The 21,921-nt window shown below is 42.3% G+C and overlaps 1 protein-coding gene across 1 annotated transcript in view; it reads right to left on the bottom strand.

Annotated features, from left to right (window-relative positions):
• Positions 1-234: 234 nt before the first annotated feature.
• The window catches only part of LOC308292361 (N-acylneuraminate cytidylyltransferase-like), a gene marked incomplete at both ends in the record, with an annotated part of 33,237 nt that continues 11,550 nt past the window's right edge, over positions 235-21,921 (bottom strand). The window contains 6 exons of the mRNA XM_080734674.1: positions 235-443; positions 5,205-5,370; positions 9,192-9,366; positions 10,371-10,465; positions 12,520-12,653; positions 18,702-18,857. Coding sequence (XP_080590800.1) covers positions 235-443; positions 5,205-5,370; positions 9,192-9,366; positions 10,371-10,465; positions 12,520-12,653; positions 18,702-18,857 — 935 coding nt within the window. The remainder of the gene's footprint in view (positions 444-5,204; positions 5,371-9,191; positions 9,367-10,370; positions 10,466-12,519; positions 12,654-18,701; positions 18,858-21,921) is intronic.

Here is a 21,921-nt window from a genome sequence, read left to right on the forward strand (position 1 = left end):
GAAACCATTTTAACCAATTTGGGAAATTAATGAATCATTTTGAGATAGTTTACTCAAATCTTTTCTTATGAAGGCCCCTGGCAAAAAAATATTTTCAAATGGGCGTCCGTGGCCAAATATAAATACGTATATACATTTTTTTTTTTGGGAACCTTGACATGAAAATATTTTAGAACCAATGCATTAGTGAGGATCGACTTGGATCAGTCAGGATTGGTTCTTATGGTCTGGTGTTTAAAATTGGTCGATGCGTTCCTGTTCCATCTGAGATTTGGCCTTCTTCTTGAGAAGCAGGATGTGTTCGGCGAACTCCCGGACGGCCCCCGCTCCCCCGGCGGCGCGGCAGCTGTACTTTGTGGCGTTGACCGCCAGCACCGCTGCGTCCCGCGGTACCGCGCTCAAACCAGCCAGGATCAGACACTCTACGTCCGCTTCATCGTCGCCTGTGAGGTGGAGGAGGGAGTTTAGAGCCACACAACCATCGTCAACCATATCGGGGGACAAGATCTCCATTCAGAAACACCCCCACTTAGAAACATCGCCATTCAGAAACACCCCCACTGAGGTTAGGGTTAGGGTTTAGGTTAGGTTTAGGTCAGGGGTCTTCAACGTTTTCAGGCCCAGGGACCCCTTAGTCGAGAGAGAGACGAAGCAGGGACCCCCAACATTTTTTCATAGACTCCATATAGTTTTATTGTTTGACAGCACAATCATCAGTGTATTTTGGATTCATATAAATGTGTGTTTTCAGATATTTAACCACTTGAACCGTCAATAAACTTGTCCTTTCACTCTGTACTTAGTCTGCTCTTTTTCCCCTCTACACCAAACCTCTTTGCCGAAAATAGCCGATCTACAAGCTGGGTGCACGTTGCCTTTCCGAAATCTCGCTATTCCGACCATCGAATTCCATTCTTCGAAATGGCGGTGTGTCCAAATGTTATATAAGACCCGCCATTCCGAAAGGAAACAGCACCGCCTTTTCGAACATTGACTTTATTATGGTGGCGGTGTTATTTATTTTTCTATAGCACCCCTCCATTCCGAATAGCCTATAACACACTCTCTCTCTCTCTCTCTCTCTCTCTCTCTCTCTACGCGCACGCACTGTGCGTCGGGCATCGCTGCCAAAGTGCACCAAAAAATGAGAGAAAAAGAAAAAAGAATCATGATCATCATAATAACTCATATTTTCGCCGCCTAAAAATTATCACTGCATGCATGCATGCATGCATGCAAGCAAGCATGCGTGATGCCAGATCAATGGTTGTGATGCCTGCTCTGTTTAATTAATTTGATATGTGGGTGGTGCATAGAAAAAGTGCGCAGTCGGGCACAAAATGGATTGCAGCGGCGGCCTCTCTCTCTCTCTCTATCTCTCTCTCTCTCTCTCTCTTTGAAACGCAGCTTACTTCTCGTTCATGCGTAATTTGGGGCTCTTGGACAGCTCTCCAAAAACCCATCAACATTCAGAAGGCCTTTTCTGATCTATAATTCTCAATGAATGTCTGTTATACTAATTTCTAATTCTCTCCCACCGTCCCCGTCCCCTGTGACCCAACACACAATGTGCGCACATCTACCACATAACGGTATTCGAAACTAAGTTATGATGCCAGACAGAATTTACAGTTAAACGCACACCTTTTAAAACATCCAACAGCAGCTTTCATCCCAGAGCTGTAGTTGCACTCAACACGCACAGCTGTGAGACGGGACACTTTACTTGTATGCTTTTTATACAGTACATCGTATTATCTTAACTTATTGTTTTGTCTACACACTAAATTAGAAGCCAAATTAAACAAAGCCCAGGCTTAAAATGTGATCTTTCACAGCTGAACTTGTATATTTATTTCAAAGTAGACATGAGATTTACTCCACGGCAAAAAAAAGGAAATAAAACAATGGAATTATGAATGATTATTAACATAAAAATGTAAGTATAACAACGGTATAGGCCTACTCATGCACAATGTCCCAATTCAAGTTTTCAAATGTATACAAATCAACAGTGCACCCCAGCAAAATTGCGGCGCTTATCTCGGTCGGAAACGGGCGATCAAAAAATAAAACCAGCGGCGATAAACCCTGCAATAAACCAGACAAATCATATAGAGCCTATACTTAGTTTAGCAAGATATGAATGTATATTCAACGTCTCTCTCTATCTCTCCTCTCTCCCTGTCTCTCCTCTCGCCCTCCCTCTCTGTTCTATCACTCTCTCCTCGCAGCCCGCTCCGTGCGTAACCACGCATCACCAGGCTTTCGCCGCGCGTAAAACGTCTCCATTTGCCACGATTTGGCCTGCAATATTCTATTTTAGGCATAGCCTATAGGATACATACAATATTTCTCCTCACTCCAGTGGCACTTTCCTTTTATCTGACTCTCTGAGCAACTCCTCACAAAATAAACTATGCACGATCGAGGAAATGAAATCATTTATTGAGGGGACGGCCACGGGCCTTAGGTCAGAAATCTATAATGGGAGCGGACTGTCGGGAGGGGGATTTAACATAACTATATTATATAATATGGATTTAACCCGCACATGGCTCTATGATCTACCATGAGCACAATGTTTCATTGCCTGTATTCTCTACTGCAGCGCTGTATTTTCTAATTGAATTAAATGAAACAAGAAAACAAAATCATAATGCAATTAAGACTAGAAAACATTGTTTTTGTATCCCCACAATTAGATCTGCTCACAGACTTTCCAAATAGTCTCTACAGCCGAGTGTGCGCGTGCACATGAGATCAATAAACGACCATCTGCCCTGAAACGAAAATACCAAACAGCCACGAATATTGGTGGACCATATTCGTTTGATGTCACAGCAGGAGCTAATGACCGGCGCAATTCACACATCTATTGTTTGTTTTTCCTTGAAAGCAAATAATGACCGCGCTAATTGATCCATTGGTAACTGGGAGCTATACCAGTGGTTCTCAACCTGTGGGTTGGGACCCAAATTATTTTGTCCCCAGATGATTAACTTAATATGCACCATTTTAACAGTAAACAAACCAACAAAGTCTACGTCTATAGAGCAGTATCTGCACATTTCTAACATGACAAATTAAACATTGGCCAAATTGTCATCAAATATTAGAGGCCCATTTCTGTCTCATATACCGTACGTAAGTGCAACCACTTTTAACACGCTGGGCTGCCTGCGGTGCTGAACTGACTGACTTCACGTTCTCGTGTGCAATGGAAAAATTATCAATCTGTCTGTCTGTCTGTCTGTCTGTCTGTCTGTCTGTCTGTCTGACTGACAGACAGATAAATGAATTAATAGGCCTACTGTCATTGCATTTCCATTTTTCAATAATAAACCGAATAGCGCAAGTAGGCCTATAGGGTCAACGAGTCAAGTCAACCCAATTAGCGCAGCAGTCCCACAGCTGGTCTGAATGGACTCTGACCAGCTCTGCGCTTCTCAAAGTTACATTAGATAATTTAAACCATTGTGGCACATTCTCAGACAACTAATGATAGTCTATTCTGCATTCTGGTTGTCGTCACCCCAAATAACGGATTACTTCTTCATGGACCTTCAAAATGCATCACATCACATCACATCACATCACATCATAGCGGCAGGCCGGCAGCGACAGTAGGTAAAGGGTTATTCACAATTCACAGTCTTTATTCAGTTTATTGGATGACTTTTCAGACAGTAATGAATAATGATAATGAATGCAGGAGCAGCACAGCCAGCCTGCAGGGGCACTTACTGCGGGCGACCACCGTGCACCCAAATCGATTATCACAACAACCATTGATCAGGCATCACGCAATATTTTGGCATGCATTCCGTGTTTATTTTTAGGCGGAGCAAATACCGGTAGGCCTACATATTAGTTATTAGGCTCTGAATCTATGATGATGATCGGCTTGGCCTTTTCTTCTTCTTTTTTTATTTTTTGGTGCCCTTTGGCAATGTGTTCCCAGACGCACAGGACGCACAGTGCGTCATGCATATTATACGTCCATATAATTAATAGGCCTATATGGCATTCATATTATTCACTTTATTATCGACATGTTGCAATTATAGGTCAATATAATTAATATAGGATATAATGCAGCAGCACTCTTTATGTGCAAAGCCCTAGTGTTGACGGGGGTCCGGCCGTTCTGGCTCACCTTAAGCCCTGCTGGTGGAATAATCTGCTCAAATTCAAAATTTCGGAATGGCGAGGTCCCGACTGCAATTCCGAAAATTAAAATTCGAAAAGAGGGGGTTTCGAAAAGGGGGGGTTTCGAAAAGGGGGGGTTTCGAAAACGGGGGGTTTCGAAAACGGGGGGTTTCGAAATGGGGGGGGTTTCGGAATGGAGAACCGACCCCCTACAAGCTCACGGGATGGTGTTTTTTACTGGTGTTTCAGTCCGAGTGTGGGGAAAGGGTGCGTTCGGAAATGCGCACCGGACTGCGCGGGCGTTTATCGTGGGCTTGCCCAGGCCTTACGGCCTGGGCTCACGCCGCCTCCCGCTGCGGGGCGTTGTGAGCTTGTAGATCTGCTATTTTTTGGCTAAAGTTCTCCTATATGGACACTAGTGTTCAAGTGGTTAATATGAAAAAGAAGAAAAAAGTTTCTATCACTCAAAGATTTGGAGGACCCCCTGTAGTAACTCTGGGGACCCCTTAGGGGTCCCGGACCCCCTGATGAAGACCTCTGGTTTAGGTGACACCTCCATTTAGAATAATGGAAGTCAATCCTCAATACATCTGCCATTATTTAACTTTTTCAATATAATTATGCGCCCTGATTTTTTAACCACTCAAGCTGGCATCCCTATTTTGGGCGTGTCGTTAAAGGCGAGAATTCTTAAAGAATTCTAAAATAGCAGATCTACAGCCAGAGCAGGGCATTAACGACTTGTGATTTTTGCAAGTCGACTCGACTCAGTAAAAAGTTGAGTTGAAGTCGACTTTATCGTTTGATGATGTCATCACATCACACACGTGCCTAGCCCTAACCCCCTCGAATATACATTTTCATATTCGAATGTACATATTTTTTCCATATTCTACGAATATTCGAAATTCGAATATTAATTTGGCAGCCTTAATTCATACACATTTAATAACTGTTTTACCCAAATAAGCCACACCCTTCCAGTCCAGCCCTAAAATAACATAATAATAAAATAAGACATTATTCATATAAACATTTAATAACTGTTTTACCCATATAAGCCACATCCTTCCAGTCCAGACCTTTCTCCTCCAGCATGTGGTTCATGTCTGCCAGCAGCTCCACTCCAGTCTGCCTGACCTGGCAGCCCATTCTCTTGAACACTGTGTCACACAGTGCCTCGCTCATGGGGTCCTCACTGGAGGTCAACAGCACCACCTGGTGGGGGGGGGGATAAAGAGTAAAAACCACTAGTCAATGAAAAAGGGCTCCAACTCCAAGATGGAATTATATTCAACTAGAAGCAGTGCTCTCCCGAGCACAGGTCTCCACCAGGCCAGGCGTCCTGGTGGTGTTATAATAGGCCAATGTAAAAAGTAGTGTTGCGCGGGTGAGGTTTTTTTCATAACCCGCACGACCCACAGCCCGCAGGGAACGTAACCCGCCCGCGCCGCAGAACAATATACAAATCAAATTAAAAATCAATTAAAAAAAAGATGGTATATCATCTCCACAATAGCTCATCTTTATATACGGCTCTTCTAAGTACCCAAAGTCGCTTTACAGAAACGTTTACAGTAGCACAATATTGTTTGGGCTAAATAAACAAACGTGTTGTTCAAATTGGGGTTTAGCCTAAAAGACATTCATTCAAAGACGTTCATTCTCTCTAATCGCCGGGCATCATCAGGGTAAGAATGGCGGTTTTATGTCAATCATATTTATACTTCGCCTCGCACTTTAAACAGACAGCAAAAGACGGACAATATTAAATCCTGTTGGTTATTGATTAATCACCAGATTGGAGAGATGGGAGCGACTCGAGGTAAGCGTGGTTGGTTCATTCAGTCAAAAAATCCGCCTCACTTGTGAAAGTTGTGTTTCAAATCGTATCCGTTGACTGGCTGGTTATATAACTTAACCGACACAAAGTATTTAGCTATAAACCGACTTGTGTGGATGACAGAGAGTCAGAGCTCAGAGACATTTAAGTGAAATCCTGATCAGCGACACACGCTGAATGTGTGCATCTTCTCTGCTGTGCTCACGTTGTGTCAAATGTTGGCAAGATGTGGTTCGCGGCCCCAACAGGAGCGGAATTGGGACGGTCCTTGCACCAAGGAGAGGTGGAGAAACCTCGCTCCTCTCTTGTGCATTTTGAAACTTGCTCGCTCGTGCTCGTATTCAAACGTTGTATTCTTATTCTTATAGGCCTACTCTTATTAAGAATAAAAGGCAAATAAGAACAGGTGATTATTCTTATTTATTTTTTGCACGTGAGAGTGGTGATAACCCACCCGCCCGCCGCCTGCCTGAAAAGGTCTGAAACCTTGACCCACCCACCCGCTGGCGGGCGGGTTGGCGGGCGGGTGGGGGCACCGGGTCGGCCCGCGCACCACTAGTAAAAAGGGTGGCATGTGTTCTTCGCCAATCTTAGACCTTTCATGGCAGTCGGACGCTGCATTAACGATTTGAGGCATTGTGTTCCAAAAATGTGTTTTGCTAAAGTCTACCTGCTGGTGGTGCTATAACAGGCCAATGTGAAAAGGGTAGCATTTGTTCCTTGACCTAGTGGGAATATGTGTGGCAAATTTCACCCTAATCGCAAGCTGCGTTGATGATTTGAGGCATTTTGTTCAAAATACTGAGCAATCCAGCAAACTTTGGAAGCCAATATTAGCCAATTAGGATGGAATATGAAATATCAGACGGATCGGACTTGATCACATGACTATATAGAGACACTGTGTACTGATTTGCATGATTGTTGGAGAAAATCTGATTGCGTAATAGCAAAGAATGTGTTTTACATAAGTTGTCCTCCTGGTGGCGCTATAAAAGGCAATTGTGAAAAATGCAGGGCAAAGGTTTATCCTTAGCCTCTACGGAGTGCGCATACAAAGTTTCCCACTTATTGGTGTAGTTAAAGGTAAAAACACAAATTGCCCTATTATAGCGCCACCATAAGGCTGATATGAGAAATTTGAAGTGACATTTCTTCTTCGGCCTAGTGGGAACGTGCACGCTCAATTTCACCAAGATTGCATGCTGTGTTCATGATTTGAGAAAGTTTGTTCAAAACGGAGCAATCCTGCAAACTTTGGAAGCCAATTGTAGCCAATCAGGATGGAATATGGAAAATCGGACAGATCCATGTTGATCACATGACTGTAGAGATACTGTCTCCCAATTTGTAGGATTTGTGGACAAAATCTCTAAGACTAGTGTACAGAAATTTGTTTTGCAAACATCGGCCACATGGTGGCGCTAGAACAGGGCCATCTTAAAAATGTGGGCCAGAGGTTCTGAATTGGCATCCAGGGACTGTGTGTGCTCATTTTGGCAGCGACCGGGCCAACAGCGCCGGAGATTAGCTGGTAACAAACTGGAGGGACGCAAGGAACGCACGCATGCACGCACGCACGGACGGACGGACGGACGGACGGACGGACGGACAGGGGCAAAAACATACTCTCTCCCATGCATTCGGCTGGTGGAGACAAAAAGTATATTTTTAGAAGCTTCCAGGATGGTCCAGCAGTTGTTTGTTTCAAAGAAGCTAAATATTACATTTTTGTTCGAGCCGTCCTACCTAAACAGGGCTTAAAACGGGAACGATCAATTGTTAATCCGTTTTTATTTAATTTATTTTTTTTGCTTTAAAGTCCATTCTCTCGCTACACATCAATCACTGACACTGTTAGCAACACATACAAGCTATTACATCTCCAGGGGCGCGCCATTGTTGTTAAAAAGCTGAAGGGACTTTCAGCTCCGTAGAAATCCCTCCCTCTCTCATCTCCATGCATGGGACGCAGAAGTACCGCTCGACTTGGCGTCTTGCGGTACTTCTGCATCCCATCCACTTGCATTGGAGATGAGGGACGGAGGGATTTCAACAGAGTTCAGAGTTTTGACAACACCCCTGGAGATGTAATTGCTTGTATGTGTTTTTAACAGTGTAGGCGGCTGATGTGTAGCGAGAAAATGGACTTTGAAGTGAGAGAAGAAAATAAAAGAATGATTAATAAGCAGGGCAGGAATTTCACGGAGGCCATGAAGGCCATGGAGGGACGCAAGGAACGCACGCACGCATGCACGTTGCCCTTCAGTTTGGCCTTGTGCCCCTAAAAACAATAGCATGACCTGAGGCCACAGTGGCCTTGATGCCCCAGCTGACTGGACCACTTTCTCCTCTGTCTCTTTCTTGTCATGTAGACAGACACACCGATGTCTCTTTCATGTCACCAGTTTCTTTTGTTGAGATTCTGAAATCTTAACTCCCCAGTTCCCATCTTTAAACAAATCCAGTGACTTTGATTGGTGCAGGGCTGAGCATGGATCAGATTGTAAATACCATAATTTATCTATTTCACTACAGATTAAGTTATCATCCCTAACCCTTAAATTCAAAAAATGATTTCAATGGACTAGAATCTTGTTTTATTTGATGTTCTTCCTGCCCTGGCATTTGGCCTTTGTGCCCTCAAACAATGGACAACACCAAAGGCCAAGTGGACTTGCCCCTAAAATGACAAAATTCCAGGCCTGTTAACTAGTCCTGTTTGGGTAAGACGGCTTGAACAAACATTATACATTGCTTCTTTGGAACAAACAACTGCTGCAACATCCTTTTAAATGGTAGGAACGCCGTTTCTCCCCAAAATTCTCCTTTTTTCTATTGATTACTCACCCAAATGCATTTGGGTTCCCACCCGGAATCAATGGGGGTAAATTTACTATAATAAAATGATTGTCTTAGGAATAAAAAAAAAAGGAATATATATATATATATATATATATATATATATATATATTATTGAACTCATGTCTCCATGGTGTGAGTAATCAATAGGAGAAAAAGTCATTTTGGGGGTGAACTACTCCTTTAAGGCACACCAATGGGAACGCCAAAATGTCACAAATGTTTCGAAATGCAACGTGTTGTGAGCTTATAGATCTTCTTTTTTTTCAGATTTAGGGCCACGGTTAAAAACGGCAACACAAAAATCCTGTATTATTATTATGAATTATTATACCTTCACTCCTTCTCTGTTCAGCATGCGTAAGCCCATGATGTCTCTGGTTTTGATGGAGATCTCGACAATCTCCTCTCCAGACGCGGACATATTCATCTGGTCTGTCAGACATCCAAACACCTTACACAGCAACAGACGCACCACCTCGGGCTTGTCTCGCCCAAAGTAACCGTACCTGGAGGGAGAGAGAGAGCTTACTGTAAGTCGCTCTGAAGGATCCCTGGCTAATAGGACAAATATGCCTTAATACATTATAATTGTCCTCTATAACTACAATGTAAATGTAAAATGTAAAAATGTAAAAACACCTTCGATATTTTATTTCATCTAGAAATATATAATCTTTCACTCAATAGGGGAAATGCCTGTCGCAAGTTGATGATGTCATAAAACCATGTGTGATTTATTCCTATGGAATTTATGGCATGCATGTGCAAATAAAATCAAATGTAATACTTCCTATGGTTAATATGAGCATCAAATCAATATTTCCAAATGTTGTTTTGCACATGTATGCCATAAATTCCATAGGGATAGACCATACATGGTTTTATGTCATCATCAACTTGTGACAGGCATTTTCCCTATTGAGTGAAAGATTCACTATTTCTAGAAGGAATAAAATATTTAAGCTGCTTTTCATTGTAGTTATAGAGGACAATTATAATGTATTAAGGCATAATTGTCATATTAGCCAGGGATCCTTGGAAGTATGCTAAATGCCCAAACTGTTAATTCAATTGTAGAGAATCTGTACATACAAACAGAGCAATTACCTTTAAACACTTTTGAGAATATTGTGAATTGTAGAAACACTGTACATGAAAGAGAGAGAGAGAGCGATGCAAGGTGCCCAGTGTTCTGAACTTGTACACCAGCTATTTTAGAAAAAAAGTTTGGCTAAAAAAAACAAAAACATTTGGACTAATCCTGAAAGATCATAACAACGCAAAACGTATGGGGGTCCCATATGTCCCTGACACAAAATCTTTGCAAATAGGGGTCCACGGCTAAATATGAAAACGTATGAGAACCACTCACATAAAGGGTAAAGAAGATGTCTGCTGTTTACGTGCGCGCATGCGCATGTCTCTCTCTCTCTCTCTCTCTCTCTCTCTCTCTCTCTCTCTGTCTCTCTCTCATTAATGTGTACCGGTATGTGTGGTTAGTTTGTCCCACCTGAGGACCTTCCGTTCGGCTTCAGGCCAGTCGCTGTCCACATCGATGTCCACACTGTACTCTGGCGGCATCTCATAGTAGGCCACCTCATCACCCTGCAGACACGGTAATGAACAGGGGAGAGGGGAAGACAACACTGTTTGAAAAACATCATGTGTGACACCATTATCTATCTGCTATTCAACACTTCTAAGGCCGGCTTTACATTGCCACTGAAATCTAGCCTGAATCAGATCTGAGTCACATCAAAAGTGAAATCCGATTTTTTTTTAAATAGTCTAAATCCAGACAGGTCACATGCAGGTCACATGAAATACGATTTTGAAAAAACACATCCAGAGGTGGTTTCAAATCTGATCCGGATCTGAGGACATCTGACTCTGAAAGCAGTAACCACATCCACCCCACTGAGTTATACGCAAGTCACATGCAAGTCACATCAAACTGTCCAAACGTCACTTGCTGCGCGACCCGAGCATGGAGCTCCACTGTAATGACGTCATTACGGAGCGTGAGTATTTACTTTTATTTGATTACAGCGCACTGAGCAAATGAGAAAAACAAGAGAGAAGAGAGAAAACACGTGAGCTAAACAGATAAAACCAGAGAGAAGAGCGAAACACAAGAGTAAAGAAAAGAGAGAAAAACAATATTGTAACGTATGTTTACTATGGTCTATTATGTCGCATTTCCTGAACGTAATCAAATAGTGTCGACGTAACGTCATGACGCCTACGTCGTTACCACGGTAATTAAAGCAGATATGTCGCCACAGGGCAGCTTTGGGCTGACGCTGTTAAAATCGGTCAGAACGCACAGATCCGATCTGGTCACTTGCAAATGCAGTGTGAAAAGTTGGGCCAAAAGATCAGATTTGAGAACCAAATCGGATTTGGGCTGGTGTAAATCCGGCCAAAATAGCAAAACTCTGTGATCTACATCAGTCGGTGTGAAGACAAAATCAAACCCATCAATTAGAAGTGGAGCGGTGCTTTTGAGGAGCTATACCCTGTGTGTGTGTGTGTGTGTGTGTGTGTGTGTGTGTGTGTGTGTGTGTGTGTGTGCGTGTGCGTGTGCGTGTGTGTGTGTGTGTGTGTGTGTGTGTGTGTGTGTGTGTGTGTGTGCGCGCATGCGTGCGTGCTTGCGTGTGCACGCGTTTGTGTGTGTCTAGGCTGCTCAACAGCGCCATTTGGTCACCAAGCGGCACTGCAGCTGTTTATGCTGCACCACTAGGGATGTAACGATACATTTTAACAGCGATACGATATGATGGTTAACGATACGATACATGGACGATATTGGTTCATTCATGGCATTACGATACGATTCGATTCAATGATTACACACATTTGTCGATAGACCAAGAGTAGCTATATGGAATGGAAAGGTAATTAGACCCCTCTTTTTCATTTTCCCTCTTGCTCAATATAAGGCACAAATACTTTCCATACAATCAATTATTTGCATTGCAAAACATTTTGATACCGATTGCCACATTTTAAAACGATACGAAACGATACAAAGCGGTACAATATTTTGCTTTTGCAAACGATATAGTAGATCATTGCAAATTTAAATCAATGTATTTAATTCAGTTACTATTCAGTTACTATTGTTACACATAGGGACACAAGTCGAACGGTGGGAGGCGGCTTCACCACTCCAAAAACAAAGAAAGAAATAAAAAAGACAGTGGGTGTTCAACCATCTTCACAGCTGGATATTCAAAAGGACAATTCATGTAAATCACCTGCAGGTAGGGATCTGAGGATATGAAAATGTCATATCACGATTATTGTGACCAAAGAAATCACGATTTACGATATTATCACGATGATCAAAACTATTATCCTGAGGCGGAACATTTGCCAAAAAATAGCAGATCTACAAGTTGCGCGACGCGTTGTGAGCTTGAAGATCGACTATTTTTTGGCAAAGACATTTGATAGAGAGTGAAAAAATATATTAAGTACATATATTATAAGTACTTTTACCAATTATAGAGGGTTTAAGTGGTACCGGATGTGCAGCTCTGCAGATAAATGTGAATTGATCCCAGTGCATGACGGAGGACGATATCACGATATATTAAAGTGTGAGTGTTTTTTATCACGATAAACGATAATATCGCTTATCGTCCCATCCCTACCTGCAGTAATCCTTTGAGTACGAGGTCTTTAGTGGCGAAGTAGAAGGATCCGTTCTCAAACAGTTCACCATCCCAGTCTTGGCGCCCAGGTCTTTTGGCAGGGTTCATATTCAGTGGCCTGGTCCTCTCTCCAGCTAGGAAGGACAGAGAGAGGAAGCTTATGGTTTAAATACGATGGCTTGGTCATCTCTAAAGATAGGATGGACAGCAGGAAGCAGGGACGAACTGGGCCCCTGATTCAGCCCGGGAAAAGGAGTTGGAGAGAACCTCATTGGCTGCGCACCAGATTTTATCGCCTTCTGGGCACGCTGTGAGGCCCTATAATACTAACCGATGAGCGGTTACTGTGATTTTAGGTCTCCAATTTTTTCTGGTATAAAGAGGGTCTAATGATGTTGTACAGTATGTAGACTATCTAGGAGTAGTCAACGAAGCTAGGTACGAAGTAGTGGGCCGGTATTCAGATGATAGACAAGCCAGTGGGGCCAATGTGATTTTGCTACTCAAAGATTGGCCATTTCAGCTCATGAGAGACACGCCAGTGGGCCAAGTACATGAGTTATATTTACTTTGTGGGCCAGCCATTCAAAATGAATGGCCGGCCTGGACAGGCCATAGGAATGGACCGGCCGTTCGGGAGTTGTCGCGCTTTTCCCAATGGCCAGCACGTCCCTGGCAGGAAGAAGCTTAAAGCAGTGTTTCTCAACCTTTTTTGTGCATGGGCACACTTTTCATGTCCCAAGAATCCATGGGCACACCAAAATAAAACAGGCGTGTAAATATTGTCACTGTCGGGAAGAAACCTCGTATCTCCAGGTTTCAAATTTGTACGTTTCTTCACAAAGTAAAGCCCTGCTTCATCATACAAGGCTGTCGCACAACAGTAGTGAAAACAGCAGATCTACAAGCACACAACGCCTCGCGGTGCGAGGCGTTGTGTGCTTGTAGATCGGCTGTTTTCACTAGTTTAAATCATGTTTAAAATGATAAATACAATACTGGGGCTTTCAAGCAGTTTCAAGGGGCACACTTGACCCTTCTCAGGGGCACACCAAAGGTCCCCAGGCACAGTGGTTGAAAAACACTGGCTTAAAGGGATAGTTCACCCAAAACAACTTTTTGTCTATCAATTACTAATCCCATGGAGACTTGAATTCAAGGATGTTTTTTTTTTCTTTTTTTTTTTGTTTACATGCATTCCTACACCAATAATTTGATGACCTCTTTGTGTCCCAATGGAGACACAAAGAGCCTGCTTTGTTCCCTACTATGGAGACACAAAGAGCCTGCTTTGTTCCCTACTATGGAGACACAAAGAGTCTCCAAAAAATGATTGACTTAGGAATGCGACAAAAACTAAATAAACCACACCCAGTGTGACGTGAGCGGTGCTATGTATGAGTTAATTCCATTAAGCGCCCCGCGAAGCTTGGCCAATGTGACCCTGGCCATACGTACACACTACACACACACACACGCAGGACATACAGACAAAGCCAGATGTAGGAGAGTTTAGTACCGCTCAAACATATCCATGAATTCAAGTCTCTACGGGGGGAGTAATCAATAGGGTGATTTGCGGGTTTAAGGTTACATATAACAAAACAACTGTGCATGAATTTATTATGGTACATGGGAAATTGAATTATAAGAAACACATCATGACAGCTGTAATGGAACATCTTTCTTATTTCACTTTACTGCCACTGGGGCACTGTTCCTCCTTTCTTCTTCAAGGCTCGTACCTCCCTGCCTCCAGGGGGCGCTGTGTATATTGTTGTGCTCTAGCTTATTTTACAGGAAGTACCTGGTATTTCCTCATTCACCTCAAGGAAGGTTAGGCAGGAACAGACGCGACCGAGTATTTCCCGGTGAATCTGTGCGCAAAGGTGGGGGCCGATGGGCAAGGAGGGTTGCGAGCTTATGAGAAAGAGAAACAACTAAAATAAGACCTTAAAACTTCTGAAAAGTCTTCACCCACCTCGAGTCTATAGCCTAAAAACTAGTGAACCGCGATCTTGCCACACGTGAATAACTGTGGTTGTAAACAATAACACAGACAATATAAATCCTTGTTGTGGGAAGAAAGGATATCATCATGGCCCCAAATAACTTTTAAATATCTTGCAATTGGCGACGAGTCTCTTACTAAATCGGCAAGATTACATTACATAATACATAAAAGCTAAGCTATAACCTCTCCATCATCAGCAATAGTCAGTGGTTTGTGTCCCCCACACTCCCAAGCCCCCACCGTTGCGCACAGATTCACCGGGAAATACTCGGTCGCGGAACAGACAACACCCGAAAGTTGGCACACCATGGGACATCGCCATGACACTTTTGGGTGGCGGAAGTGACGAAGTGCTCATAGACGCTAATGTTATTTTGGGTGGCCACCGGACGTGGCCACCCGCCACCCATGGAGCCTAGATGACGTTAGAGACTGTTCTTGCTGAGACCTTCTTTGATTCACCTGAAAGCAATACAAGAAGCAGCATGTCTGAGGCTGTTTATCGATGTGGATTCTTGTCTAGACTTCAGTCCTCGTGAACTTGTGATACGTCATAAGTTGCTGCCCAAGTACCCTTCCAATCTCAAGTCTGCATTTGACCAAGTAGAGACCAAATTCCCGGATGTGAACTTGATCCTCCCACTTTACAGAGGATGCATCGGAGCTGACTTCTGTAGACTTTCCACAGCAAATGGCCCAGAATGCAACACGACCCGGATAGGACCGCCCACAAGAGAGCCAGCAAAAAACAAACCAGTATGGCTGACACAGACGGACCGCAGTACAGTCCGAATATTTTTTTCGTTTTGCCACGGAGTGTCGTTTTATGATTTATTTTAGGCTTGAATGTTGTAAATTAACTTCAAACCGGTGCACCGAACGTGTGGACGCTTGAGTCGCCGCCAGCCGCCGCTAACCTGACTGCAGATGACCGGCCATCAGGACTACACTGTTCCAAGCAATTCCAAGCAAGAGGAATTAGTCCAGAGAAATATGCATGTGTTTATTCAAATTTAGTATTAGGGGTGTGTGAGTGTGTAGGGCCACTATTTATAGGACTAAAGTTGCATTAATAGTTTTCACACCTCTTAACAAAAGCTGTCAACAATGTGTGTCAATGCGCTATATGTAGGAATGGAATATGCATATGAATGGTCCATTGTGTGTCATGCATGCTAAGTAGGCTACAGTATACGAATGGTCCATTGTGACATGTGTGACATACAAGTACAGTAGACTGAAGCAGTCCAAAGATGTTTTGATAATGGATTCATGAACTCATTATTTAGCTTAATACGTCTGCAAGGTGTGTGACAGTTGGCTCCATCCATAATCAGGTAAATAGAATAACATTATGCAGTATTGTGTTAATAAATAGGCCTACACATTAAAGAGGTTATCAGCAATTGTTTACTTCATGTCATATACAGTACAGTACATCATTCATGCATTTCATTCCTCTCCTCTTTCTTTCTATCCATCAATTTAATTCTGTTTATATTTTGAGAATAAAATTTGAGATCATCTCCTATGCCTGGTTTGTGTGCGATTTTGTCTTATAGGCCACTTTATGTGTGAACGTAAGTTTTAACTTGTTTTGATGTGCAGAATTAAATTGTAGACACAGTGATATTTTCAAATAATACCATTAGTCTCTGCTAAATATTGAATGTTTATTTTGTTTAGTTTTATATTCTATTATATAGGCCTACTTTGTACACAGTGGGGGAAATACATTATTATTAATAGCCACCCTAAACCTACAATGATCAACATTATTCCAAACGAGCTCCCAGACCTTCAAAGATGCAGGCAGCAAGCTTCTCTTCTCACCTCCTCCTGGCTCCAACAGAGGTATGACAACGGATGCAGGATGCGATAATGGAATAATAATAGCATACAGCATAGGTGGGCCCGAAATGGCAGTTGCACCGCGATGTAAAAATTGCTGTTTTGTCAAAATGTTAAATGGAATATTTTATAAATGGTCTGAAGTAATGTAAAGTAACTAAGCCTGACAGTATAGGCTACTGTCTCATTTCGTTTTACACTGGATAGACTTTCATATGGCATTATTGATAATGTGTCATAAATAATGACACATTATAAATAATGCCACAGGAAAGGCTATCCAATGTAAAACAAAGATGAGTTCATAAAAGAATCCCCTTAGAATTGTGGCTGTGAGTGGCCAGTGATAATAACCTGCACTGCAGGCTACAGTGTCGATGTGTTTACAGTAGGCCTATGTAACATAAAGGCATGCCATATAGGCTACTTTCCAAAGTTTGGTGTGCAAATCATGAAAAAAGAAAACGACGCATTGCTATATTGTTCTGGTGGCAATGCATTAGGGTCTGTAGCCTACTAAGGCTCTCATAAATTACACAATCGGGCAGTAGCCAGACGCCTATCATCATAATACATGCCAAGTCGTGTATTTATTTTCCTGGCTGATAGGCCTACAGTAACCCTACATTATAAGCATATTAACAAAAACGTTTTAACATTTATATAAAAGAGAATAGGCTACGTTGTGGTTTTATGTCCTCACTTATTTGAATAGCTCTGGATTAAGAGCACCTGCTAAATGCCTATATTGTACATTGTAAACAGTGGTGTTTGTATAATATTTTTATATTGTAAAGTGCATGTGCCTATGCCTATTTTATACTACAAAGAACCCTGATCTACAAACTAACAATGCTTTGCATTAAGACGAGTTGTTAGTTTGTAGATCTGCTCTGGGCATATCCACACAGAGGACAAGCTGAGGTGGTGACGTCACCAAGTACGCTGCAGTAAGTACTGTTCCAATCCCAGAATCAGCGACGTGCGTCCTCCCGTCCTCGGAAGCTCTTACTCCCAAGGCGAACTTGCAAGTCTGAACTACCAAGGACCCAAGGACCCAGTTACCAAGCCTGCGATCGAGAAACAGCCTGAGTGTTTTCTGAAGTTGCATCCACAGCCATCTGTTGGTTTCTAATGAGTAAGTGGAGTTGTTATCTATTAGGGATGGTCCGATCAGGTTTTTTGGAACCGAGCACCGATCACAAAAGTTTGATCACCCGACCCCGATCAATCACCGATCCGATCAAGTTATTATTTATATTTTCTAAATGTTAATGTTTTAACTTTATTTCATTCATTCACTCATGAATTCATTTATATATTTGCCTTATAGTTATTTACCAGCATTACTATGTATTTATTATCATAGCAGTAACTAATTATTCCTTCAGCACTGTGGAAATCAATACCCCAATATGGGCCTCAAGTGGGCATACTGAACGGCTGGTTGATCAGATGCACCGATCGGATCGGATCGGTGAATTTACCTTTTGATCTAAACCACCGATTATCGCCGATCATGCTTTGATTGGCCCGATCCGATCCATTGCCGATTGATCGGTAACATCTCTATTATCTATCATTGTGACATTGTACTTTGGGACATATTGTGAGATATTTCTACATGTGTGTGTAAACTTAATTGCCATGCTTGACAGTGATGGAAGTTCAGGCTTGGGCCTACTTGTGTTATGGGGAAGCCAGTATTCTTCATTATTTCTTACCTGTACCTGATGTTTACTTTATAGTTAAATCAATTACTTTCTGTATACTATACTTAGATGAACACCTAACTGTCAATGCTTGTTAACCCTGCCTGTAAGAAGCTGTATGTACAGTATGTTAATATGTGCCTTTTCTTTATTTGTGTTACAGTTTCACACTTTCTTGTAATAAACCCAGTCCATATACAACACCTGCCTGTTCCTTGGAGGGGAATTACAAGGGAGAGTTTAGCTGGCTGTGATTGTCCAGTATACGACACATTGGGTGTAACAGCACAACAGCTTTCATTACAATGAGTGTGTTTCAGCTGTACCGGCCCTCTAATTACCCTCACACCCTCTTATGTGATGAATTATCTTATGAGCGTCTCTCTCCCCAACGCATTATGCATTGTTTGTTACATAACTTTACACTAAACTGGCTGCTGACTGCTAACTTACACTCAAAGGAGTTCCACACTAATTATGGAAATAACAATAAGCTCAATTATCTCCAGCTTTTGGTATGTTTTCATCCTTTTGACAGATATGTACAAATATATGTTTGTGTTCTTGTCAATTAACACGTCAACGAATCAATAGTGCATACGTACATCCGTCCTTGACCCTCTGCCAGTGGAACAGGTGTCGTCTGACCACAGAGAAGACGGAGTCACATCCTTGCAGCGTGATCATCTCCACAGCCTCCTTCATGTGGAACGGGTGGAGGACCGGAGACGTCGCCTGGATGTTACAGATCACATCCACCTCTGGAGAGACAAACATTTTAAGAAATGATTCTAATCAGACTTTTGAGATAAAAAAAAAAACATTGCATCATCATTACAGTACTGGGAAAATCTATTGAAATGATCAAGGTGACTGATCACTGTACCTCGTTCTCAATATGTGCTTTATCACTCTTAGCCATTTAACCCATTTAGAACGGGTACACCTTATTGTGTATCATTATTTTATGCTTTAAAGATGGGGTGCCATGATTTTCCCCTCTATAAAACATGATTATCTACTATTATAATTATTCTAGGAGGAAGAATTTTTCCAAAAAAGTGTACAGAAAGAGTTAAAATGATGTTTTTATGTGGCCACACCCACCAGTTCATTGGTATGCGTGGTTGTCATGGGTGGTGACCCAGCTAAAGTTAGCCACACCAACATGTGTTGGGTGAATGGTAATTAGGGAAGGGGTTGATTCTATGATGTAACAAGTATGGGTGTTTTTGGAACGGCACGTCTTCTAAGGTTTTTTTGAAAAACCTATGTTTCTATGTCAGCGATCTGGCCAGCCATTGTCAAAGAAAAGGTCCTTTTCGCTTAACTGGAGCTCAGTTAGTCTGTTCTTGAGAGACTACTATGTCAGTGGTTCTCAAACCTTTTCATGTGAGGGACCCCCAAAATTATATTTCTTTGGCCACGGACCCCCATCTCAAAATATCACAAAATTTGAGTTACAAACGTTCGCTTTGAAAATACATATAGTCAAAGATTTGCACACATTTTCAGGACTTTAAAAAAAATAGCAGATCTACAAGCTCGCAGCGCGGCACTCGGTACCGCGCTGTGAGCTTGTAGATCTGCTATTTTTCACTGGTTAAACTAAAGCATTCAGTAATTCTAGGCCTAAATGGGTTGAGAAATGATTCTCCTCAGATTGTTTAGATAAAAACATTGCATCATCATTACAGTACTGGGAAAATCTAAGAAAATCTATTGAAATGATCAAGGTGGCTGATCACTGTACCTCGTTCTCAATATGTGCTTTATCACTCTTAGCCATTTAATCAAACATATTCCAACATGGAGTGGTAGTCAACTGCCTAAACCATACAAACCCTAGACCCTAGTGTCCCTATTCCAAGGGAAATATTTGGCGAAAATAGCCAATCTACAAGTTCAAAACACGTTGCCGCTTGTACTTTAGCTATTTTCGCCAAAGACATCTGATGTAGAGGGAAAAAGGAGGGGACCTAGTTTGGACCCCTGGGGGACCCCGGTCAACAAAGTCTATGGTTTAAGTCAGGGTTCTTCAACATTTCCAGGCCATGGACCCCTTAGTTGAGAGATCGATGAAGCAGGGACCCCCTACAACCCATAGATACCATATAGTTTCATTGTTTGCCAGCACAATCATCAGTGTATTTTGGATTCATGTCAATTTGTGTTTTCAGATATTTAACCACTTGAACCGTCAATATTTAATAAACTTGACCCTTCACTGTACTAGTCTGCTCTTTTTACCCTCTATACGACACCTCTTTGCCAAAAATAGCCGATCTACAAGCTCACAGCTTGTAGATATTGTAGATATATGTAGCTATTTTTGGCTAAAGTTCTCAGAATTTGGACACTAGGGTTCAAGTGGTTAATATAAAAAAGGAGAAAAAAAAAGCTTATATCACACAAAGATTTGGAGGACCCCCTGTAGTAACTCTGAGGACCCCCTAGAGGTCCCGGACCCCCTGTTGAAGACCCTTGGTTTGAAGTGATAACTTAAGATCAAATTATACGCCATTGCACAACGGTGTCACTTGAGAGCTTGTAGGTGTAGGCACAGCAAACTGGTGCACAAACCTGGCCACCAACCTACAAGTCAACACATCAAGACAACACACAGGGATGCTGACAAAACCCTCGCTAAAAAAACTCCCTGTCGCACTTAACAACAGACTCACTACCTGGCTTCCGCCGTGGACTGAAGACTCACGTCTTCAGACTCCACCTAAACCCATAGCACTTACTGCTGGGTTCCCCAATAGGCGGCCCCAGTAATAATAGTGGTATAAGAGCAGCAACAACTAGTATATCGTCGTTGTCGGGTGGAAACCTCGTATCTCCAAATTTGTACGTTCTTTCGCAAATCATACAAGGCTGTCGCACAAAGGTAGTGAAAACAGCAGATCTACAAGCACACAACGCCTCGCACCGCGAGGCGTTGTGTGCTTGTAGATCGTCTGTTTTCACTGGTTTAAATCATTTTTAAAATGATAAATGCAAAACTAACGGTTTTGGACATACAAGATTTTCACCCGACAACGACGATATCTGAACTGTCTCTGGAGTTAAGTAGCGGGAACGCCGCCGTCGCCCCCTGCAATGTTGTGGCCCTCAGCTTGGTACCCTAGACATAATTCGGCCCGTGGGGAAAACTAATTGGGGAACCCTGACTTACTGTAACACTACCCCTTCACTCAGTGACCACCAATGACCATACATGAAGCTAGATAGCATTTTATTTTATTTTATTTTATTTTATAGGGTTTTTAGAAGTTTTTTTACTAACTAGTTGCGTGGTCTACTTTTTGTTATAGTTTTTTTCTAGATTGATATTCCTATGCATTTGTCATATTGCTATATTGTTGTTAATGTACTGACATATTATCTTGCTTATTATAGTGATGTGTATTACCTGCTTATTGTAAGTCGCTTTGGATTAAAAGCGTCTGCTAAATGCCTAAACTGTAAACTGTTTACTGTAAACACATGACGTCACTACAGAGAACAAGCTCTCTACATCACAGAGGAGCGTTAATCCAGGGGCGTCACACCAAATTCTGGGCCCTGGGTACAAGGATTCACTGCGGGCCCCCCATGAATGTTAACTACTGAAAAATAGCAGATATACAAGCTCACAGCGCAGCACCGAGTGCCGCGCTGCGAGCTTGTAGATCTGCCATTTTTGAAAAATCGTGAAAATGTGTGCCAAGAAACCTATGTTTCCATGTCAGTGATGCTCAAACTTTTTTCACGTGAAGGACCCCCCATCTCAAAATATTTAGTTCCAGGGACCCCCCATGAAGCAAAATTTGAGTTACA

The sequence above is a fragment of the Nannobrachium achirus genome (genome assembly GCF_963921795.1).
Source record: "Nannobrachium achirus genome assembly, chromosome: 10".
NCBI classification, from domain to species: domain Eukaryota; kingdom Metazoa; phylum Chordata; class Actinopteri; order Myctophiformes; family Myctophidae; genus Nannobrachium; species Nannobrachium achirus.